The sequence below is a fragment of the Geospiza fortis genome, unplaced genomic scaffold (genome assembly GCF_000277835.1).
Source record: "Geospiza fortis unplaced genomic scaffold, GeoFor_1.0 scaffold875, whole genome shotgun sequence".
Lineage (NCBI taxonomy): Eukaryota > Metazoa > Chordata > Aves > Passeriformes > Thraupidae > Geospiza > Geospiza fortis.
The window spans coordinates 17,998-26,210 of record NW_005054737.1 but is presented as its reverse complement, the minus strand read 5'-3'; the positions used below and the strand labels follow the sequence as shown (position 1 = coordinate 26,210).

At 59.7% G+C, this 8,213-nt stretch overlaps 2 protein-coding genes across 2 annotated transcripts in view; both read right to left on the bottom strand.

The window, feature by feature from the left end:
* LOC115949065 overlaps nt 1-8,213 on the bottom strand; it is a 14,776-nt gene that overhangs the window by 1,779 nt on the left and 4,784 nt on the right. The window lies entirely within an intron of this gene.
* PLEC (plectin) lies at nt 107-8,195 on the bottom strand. Its single transcript, XM_031065330.1, has 3 exons — nt 7,986-8,195; nt 7,131-7,880; nt 107-6,601 (listed from the first exon to the last, which is right to left on the bottom strand). The coding sequence occupies exons 1-3, from the start codon at nt 8,055-8,057 to the stop codon at nt 272-274; spliced, it is 7,152 nt and encodes a 2,383-aa protein (XP_030921190.1). The 5' UTR covers nt 8,058-8,195; the 3' UTR covers nt 107-271.

The window sequence follows — 8,213 nt, the reverse complement described above, 5'->3', positions numbered from 1 at the left end:
GGCGGGGTTGGCACAGCCAGGAGCAGGAACGGTGTCCGGCTCCTGGGGCGCAGGGTGGAGAGGGTAGTGTGTATTCTCTCATCTCTTAATATACAAACACTGTCAGCACATTCGCATATATTAATTTATTAGTCTTGTCTTTTTGGTTAAACTTGAGGCACTGCTTTGGGAGAAGAGTGGAGGTTCAAAATTAAAAAAAATACTAGTGATTAGCCAGCAGCGTTGCCACATGCGGAGCGGGTGAGGCGGCGCCTCGGAGGGCTGGCAGGTCTCAGGCCACGTGGAGCAGGGGCCCAGACACCCCGGGGCACTCCCTGCTCGCCTCCCACCCGCAGCTTCTGGACGCGGCCAGGGCAAGGGCAAGGGCAGCCTCCTCCACGGTGCCCTGGGTACCCCCCGTGTATCTGCGCCCAAAACTTGAGGAGGAGTACGAGGATGAAGAGAAGGTCATGGAGAAGCTGGAGCCGGTGGCATCAAAACTGCCGCGCCGGGAGCCTGAGCGGGAGCCAGTGCGAGAGCCTGAGCGTGATCCAGAGGTGGAGCCAGCGCTGCTGATGTTGTAGGGGCTGTAGTAGCCCTTGCTGGACTGGGAGGAGGCCTCCAGCAGCCGCAGGCCAGTCCCATCCTCGATCATGCTCCGGTCCATGGCGTCCTTGTAGGAGATCTTGAGCTTGGTCTTGGGGCAGGTGAGGTACTTGGAATAGGTGTTGACATCCCGCAGCTTCTGGGCAGTCCGCGCGTCAATGGTGCCCTTCTGCAGCGCGTCATCCAGGGAGACACGGCCTGGGGCATCGGGCTCGATCAGGCCCCCTGTCAAGTACTGCACCTCCAGGAACCGCTGCCCGGCCTCGTAGTACAGCCAGCCCTTCTTCAGGGCCTGCGCCGCCGACATCTTTGTCTTGGTCCGCGGGTCCTCGAAGCCGTAGAAGGCCTTCTGCGCCAGGTTGATGCGGTCCACCATGATCTTGTCAACCAGGCCCTTGGTGACCGCGTCGGCGACGGTGCATTTGTCACCGGTGTTGGGGTCGATGATGCCCCCGGTGCAAGCCTGGGCTTCCAGCAGCCGCTGCCCTGTGATGTTGTCCACCAGGTTGCGGCGCATCGCCTCCGTGATGGACACCTTCTCCAGAGTGTCCGTGTCTAGGATGCCTGCCACTGGCCCAGTCTCTTCGGTTGGGTCAGTCCACATGGAGATCTGGGTCCGTGACAGGGCTGGGCTGACAGTGTAGGAGGAAGAGGATCCAACTGAGGACGACCGCGACCGGAAGCCACCCATGTTGCCAGAGAGCATGTCAGCAAACTCGGTGATGGAGAGGGTGCCCGAACGGTACTGGTCCAGGGCTGACTGGTCAATCAGACCCTTGCCAATGGCATCGTCGATGTCATACTGGCGCCCCGAGCGCCTGTCGATGATCATTGACTTCACCACGCCATCAGAGGAGGAGGTGGTGATCTCCTCCCACTCGCACTCCTGCTCTGACAGCTCCAGGTAAGTCTGGTGGTCAATGAGGCCCTTGCGATAGGCTTCGTACACGGACATCTCCTTGCCTGTCTCTGGGTCAACGATCACCACCCGGCGCTTGCGGACGGAGGACTTGGAGGAGGTCTTCCTCTCCCGCTTCTTCTCCTTCAGAGGCAGGAGGCAGAGGCCGGTCTCTGGGTCCGTGATGCACCGCTCCATGAGCTGCAGGTAGGTGAGGTTCTCCTCTGTGTTGGGGTCGAAGAAGCCCTTGGTGTCGTCACTAGGGTCCAGCAGGATCTCGTTCATCTCCTCGTCAAAGAGGCCCCTCTTGTAGGCCACCTCCACGGGCAGGCGGTGGCTCTCCTCGGGGTCAATGATGCCTCCTGTGGCGATCTGTGCCTCCAGCAGGCGGATCCCATGGTCCTTCAGGATCAGACCCTTCTTCATAGCCTGGAAGAGGGAGATGAGCTTTCCGGTGTAGGGGTCCCGGTAGCCAGTGACGGCCCTCTCGGCAGAGAGCAGCTTGTCCTTGAACTCGGGGCCCACAATGCCCATGCGCACAGCTTCCTCCACTGTCAGCTTGAGGCCTTTGATGGGGTCAATCACATAGCCCGTGGCTGCCTGTGCCTCCAGGAGCTCAAAGGCAGTGCCAGGCCGGATGATCCCCTTCTTCATGGCCTGGTAGATGGACAGACGCTCCTTTGTGGAGTCCACAAAGACACCAGCGATGCAGCTGGTGCCCTCCAGGAACTTCTTCAGGTTCTTAGAGACCTCCTCGACAGAGGTGAGACCCTCCTGGAGGCGCTGGGCTGTGGCTTCATCCATCACCTGCGAAAGAACCAGCTCCTCCACCGTGATCTGTTTCCTCAGGCCCCGGAAGGTGAGCTTGCGTGTGTCACAGAGCGGGAGCAGGAGGAGCCGGGAGTTCTCGTCCTTGCGGCACCGCCTCAGCAGCTGTGTGTAGCTGAGCTTCTCATCTGTGGAGGGGTCCACGTAGCTGCGCACCTCGCTGGGCTCCGACAGCATGTCGTACGTCTCCTTGTTGATGAAGCCCCGCTGGAGAGCCACCTCCAGGGGCAGGTGGAAGCCCAGGTGAGGGTCAATTATGCCGCCGGTGGCGATCTGGGCGTCCAGGAGCTTGAGGGCCTCTTCGCTGGGAATGAGATCCTTCTTCATGGCCTGGAAGAGGGAAATCTTCTGTTCACTGTAGGGGTCTCTGTAGCCGGTCACAGCCCTCTCTGCGGACAGGAGCCGGTCGTGGATCTCTGGCCCCACCACGCCCTTCCTGACCGCCTCATCAACAGTCAGCATTTCATTCTTCGTGGGGTCGATCATGAAGCCGGTGGCTGCCTGGGCCTCCAGGAGGGAGCGGGCCACTTCGGAATTGATCAGCCCCTTCTTCAGCGCCTGGTAGACACTGAGAGTCTGCTTGGAGGAGGGGATGTAGATGCCAGCCACGCAGCCCGACCCGTAAAGGTACTTCCAGACAGTCTCCACATCCAGGAGCTCCCGGAAGGTTTTGGAGCCCTGTTTCAGCAAGTTGTAGATGTCCTGTGTGATGATCTTGGCCTCAAAGAGGTCCTCGGCTGTGATGCGGCGCCGGACGTAGTCATAGGACGTGAGATTCTGCTGCCGGATGATCTCAGTCTTCTCGATGATCTCGATGATAATGATGATCATGCGCTCCTTGGACACGCGGCCTGACTGGAACTCCTCCATGAGATGTTTACGCTGCTCCTCGGGAAGCAGGTCCGAGTGCATGACATCCCACAGTGACATGGAGGAGCCTGCCCGGCTGCCCACAGGGATGTCCACCTGGGTCTCCTCAAACACCTTCCGTGTCTCTGCTTCTGTGTACACGTGAGTGGTTTCCACCACTTTTGGCTTCTCAGGCTCCCGCAGAGGCAGCAGGTACAGGCCCGTCTCAGGATCCTCGATGCACCTCTCCTTCAGCTGCACATAGGTGAGGTTCTCCTGAGTGTTGGGGTCGAAGAAGCCCTTGGTGTCGTCACTGGGGTTGGAGAGGGTCCGGTTCATCTCCTCATCGAAGTAGCCACGCTTGTAGGCCACCTCCACGGGCAGGCGGTGGCTGTGCACGGGGTCGATGATGCCGCCGGTGGCGATCTGGGCCTCCAGCAGGCGGATGCCGTGCTCTTTGACAATCAGCCCCTTCTTCATGGCCTGGAACAGGGAGATGGTGTCGCCCGAGTAGGGATCCTTGTAGCCCGTGACAGCCTTCTCAGCTGACAGCAGCTTCTCGTGCAGCTCAGGCCCAACAATGCCAGCCTTCACCGCCTCGTTGACGTACAGTTTACGGTTCTTCACGGGGTCGATCAAGAACCCAGTGGCTGCCTGGGCCTCCAGGAGGACCACGGCAGTGCTGGGTCTCAGCAGGTTCCTCCTCATGGCCTCATAGATGTTCAGTTTCTCCTTGGTGGCCTCCACATAGACACCGGCAATGCAGTCGCTGCCATGCAGGAATCTCCTCACCGCATCTGTCTCCGAGAGGTCCTTCACTGATTTCTTGCCTTCCTTCAGCTGCTCGTACTGGGTTTTGCTGATGATGCAGGACTCCAGCAGCTCGCTGGCTGGCACTGGAGCCCGCAGACCACTGAATGTCAGTTTCTCCTGCTTTTTGGTCTCTGCCTCCTCGATGATGGTGATCACAATCTTGATGATCTTCTCGATTGTCACTTTGCCGGTCTTGTACTGTCGGAGCAGCTCCCGCCTGTGCTCCTCTGTGAAGTATTCAGAGTGGATCAGTTCCCAGATGGTCATTGTCTGGCCCTTCATGCTGCCCACCGGGACCTCAATGGTTGCTTTGTCGAAGCACTCCTTGGCCTGGCTGTCGGTGTAGACCTCCTCCTGCTGTGACTGGATTGCCCTGTCGGACAGGGGCAGCAGGCACAGGCCAGTCTGCTTGTCGCGGTGGCAGCTCTTCTGCAGCTGGGCATAGGTGAGGTGTTCCTGGGTGTTGGGACAGTAGAAAGCCTTGGCTTCATCTTGGAACTCAGTCAGAGCCTTGTTTATCTCTGGGTCGAAGTAGCCGCGCTTGTACGCGACCTCAAGCGGGAGCCGATGGCTGTTGACGGGGTCGATGATGCCACCAGTGGCAAGCTGGACGTCCAGCAGCCGGAGCCCAGTGTCACTGGGGATGAGGCCCTTCTGGAGTGCTTGGTAGAGGGAAACCGTCGCCCCGGTGTAGGGCTCCTTGTGGCCGGTCACTGCCTTCTCCGCCGACAGCAGCTTCTCGTGGAACTCCGGCCCCACCACCTCGGCCTTCACTGCCTCGTCCACGGAGAAGAGCTTGTTACCCACAGGGTCAATGTTGTAGCCAGTGGCAGCTTGTGCCTCTAGCAGGGACAGGGCAACCTCTGGCTTCAGCAAGTTTCTCTTCAGAGCCTCGTAGAAGGTGAGCTTCTGGCCCGTAGACTCCACCAGGACGCCAGCGATGGCATCTGTGCCCTTCAGGTACTGCCGTACGGACTCCATCTCTGCCACATCCTTTACGGACTTCTTGCCCTGGTGCAGCTGGTTGTAGAGGTCCTTGTTGATGATCTTGCTCTCCAGCAGCTCGGCAGCGGGCACGGGGCCCCGCAGGCCCTCAAAGCACATCTGGCTCTTTCTCTCACTTTCCTCCACAACCGTGATGACAATCTTGATGATCTTCTCCACTGTGATCTTGCCAGTCCTATACTGCTGGATCAGGTCCCGCCTTTGGTCCTCAGTGAAGTACTCAGAGTTGATGAGCTCCCAGATGGTCATCGTCTTCCCTTGGAACTTGCCAAACGGTGCTGTCACTGTGGCCTTCTTGAAGACGTCCTTGGCTTCCTTGTCAGTGTAAACCAGCTCTCCGGCTTTGGCTGCTTGGTCAGTGAGTGGCAGGAGGCACAGCCCTGTGTCCGGGTCAGTCACGCACCGCTCCATGAGCTGCAGGTAGGTGAGGTTCTCCTGAGTGTTGGGATCGAAGAAGCCCTTGGTGTCATCAGTGGGGTCAGACAGGACCTGATTCATCTCCTCATCAAAGTAGCCACGCTTGTAGGCGGCTTCCACAGGCAGGCGGTGGCTGTTGACAGGATCGATGATGCCGCCAGTGGCAATCTGGGCCTCCAGCAGGCGGATGCCGTGGTCCCTGACGATGAGATCCTTCTGCATGGCCTGGAACAGGGAGATCTTGTCACCTGTGTACGGATCCTTATAGCCGGTGACAGCCCGCTCGGCCGACAGCATCTTGTTGTGCAGCTCTGGCCCGATCACCCCCTCTCGCACCGCCTCGTTCACCGAGAGCCTTGCGTTCCGCACAGGGTCAATGATGAAGCCAGAAGCAGCCTGTGCCTCCAGGAGCACCAGTGCTGTGCCTGGGCTGAGCAGCTTCTTCTTCATGGCTTCGTAGATGCTCATCTTCTGGTTGGAGGGTTTGATCAGCAAACCGGCAATACTGCTCTTGCCCTGCAGGTATTTCTTGACATCTTCCCTCTGAGAGAGCTCGCCCACACTCACAACACCCTTCACCAACTTGTCCAAGTTCTCCCTGCTCAGAATGCCGGCATCAGCCAGCTTCTCTGCTGACACCTTCTGCCGGATGCCGTCAAAGGCGAACTCCGGCTCCCCATTCTGGGCTAAGCCGTCCATTGCATCCCGGCCATTGGGCACAGCCTTGACGTCCAGCAGCTGCGTTGTCGTAACCGCCTCCCCAGGCAGGTCATCTGTCTGGATCATGATCTCCCGTCTCTGGGCCAGGGCAGCCTTGTACTCCTCCTGCATCTGCTCGAGCCTCTCCCTCAGCTTCTGGTTCTCTTCTTCCAGAAGTTTCTCCTGCTGCTGTCGCTGCCTCTCCAGCTGCTGTAGCTCCTCCTGCTTGTGCCGGACATTTTCCTCAGCTTCTTTCTGATGCTTCTTGGCTTCGTCTAACATAGCTTTCAACTGCTGCTTCTCCTGCTCCATCTCCTGCTGCTGCCGCTCCTGCTCTGCCTTCAGGTTCTGGGCTTTGTTCACCTCATCCTTAAAGAGCTTCTCCAGCTTCGATTTCTCCTCCTCAATGAACTTCTCCTTCTGCAGCAGGGCATCTTTCTCCGTCAGGAAGCTCTGCTGCAGGAGCTGTGTCTCCTGACGGAGCTGAGCCTGCTGGGCCACCTGCATCTGGGGTGGGAGAGAGAACAGTGCAGTCAGACACCCAGGAGGGCAGTAGGGGACTGAGGGTGGGCTGAGGCAGGGGGACGGGCAGCAGGGGTGGCACGGAGGCACAGAGTCACCCACACACTCTCCACATCAGGTAAGAGCTAAGGAGCAGAGCCTGGGTTAGGGAGCCACACACAACATGAGGCAGGATGACCAGGGGAAGGACACAAGGGAACCCCCAGCACTCAGGCTGGGAGCTGGGCACAGAGAGGAACACGGCAGGACATGCCACAGGGTGGAAGAGTCAGCCCAGGAGGTGGAGATCCCACCTCCATGGCTCCAGGGGTTTGGAGTCCTGCTCCGACGCTGCCTGAGGGGTTTGCTCCACCGCCTACAACTCTGCACACGTCCCTGACCTGCACAGGGGTCCAGCCCCACCATCCCCAGTGATGGTCCTTGGGGACCGGCCCAGGGATGGTGTGGGCTGGCTGGGAAGAGGGACAGCCTCCCTGTGTACCACTGCCACTAAGGGGAACCCGCAGCCCAGTACCTCCTCTGCCTTCTGCTGCAGCAGCGCTGCCTCCTGTTTCAGCTTCTCCTTCTCCTTCTCCAGGTCAGCGATGGCCTTCCGCAGCTTTTCGGCATCCTCATCGCTCTGGTGCCGCTGGATCTCCAGGGTGTGCACCATCGTCATCTTCTCCTGTGTGGCCAGCTCAGTCTCATGCAGCCTCTCACTGATCTCCTCCGCCTGCTTTTTGAACCGCTTGGCTTCCTCCTCGGCCTTGGCCTGGGCCATGCTCATCTCTGCCACCTGCAGCTTGAGGCGCTCAGCCTCAGCCGTGATGTCCAGCTGCCGCCGGCGCTCAGCCTCCAGCGTCTTCTGGAAGCCCTCGGTCTCCTCAGCCAGGCGCTGCTGCATCTGCTCCTTGTCCTCCTGCAGCTTCTTGGCATGTTCCTGCGCCAGATCCTTCTGCTTCTGCAGCATTTCAGCCTCGGCCCGCAGCCGCGTGGCCTCCTGCACCGCCTGCATCTTCTCCTTCAGCATCTTCTCTGCCAGCGCCCGCTGCTGCGCCAGGTCATCCTCAGCCAGCTGCCGCATGCGGGCAGCCTCCTGCGCCTCCACGCTCAGCCGGGCCACCTCCTCTGCCACCTGCTTCATCTTCTCTGCCTCCTCCGCGAGGAACTTCTGCGTGTTGTCCTTGTCCTTGAGGATCAGCGCCTTGTTCTCCTCCTCGATGCGACTCTTCAGCTTGGCCAGCTCCTCCATCTGCACCCGGACCTTGAAGAGTTCCTCCTCCACCTGGGCCTTCTGCCGGACGGCGTCTGTCACCTCCTCCTTCAGCCGCTGCAGCTCCTCATCCAGGATGCCCTTCTGGTGGTCTGTCTCATCCAGCTGCAACTTCACCTTGGTCAGCTCCTGCTCCACTTGCGCCTTCTGCCGCAGCGTCTGCTCGGCAAACTTCTTGTGCTTCTCCATCTCAGCATCGGCCAGCTGCTTCTGCCTCAGGGCTGCCTGCTCTGCCTGCGCCCGTTTTGCTGCCTCCAGCTCAGCCTCCTTCCGCAGCTTCTCTGCATCTGCCTGCGCCTGTGCCTTGGCCTGCGCCTCCTCCTCTGCCCGCTGCTTCAGCCGCTC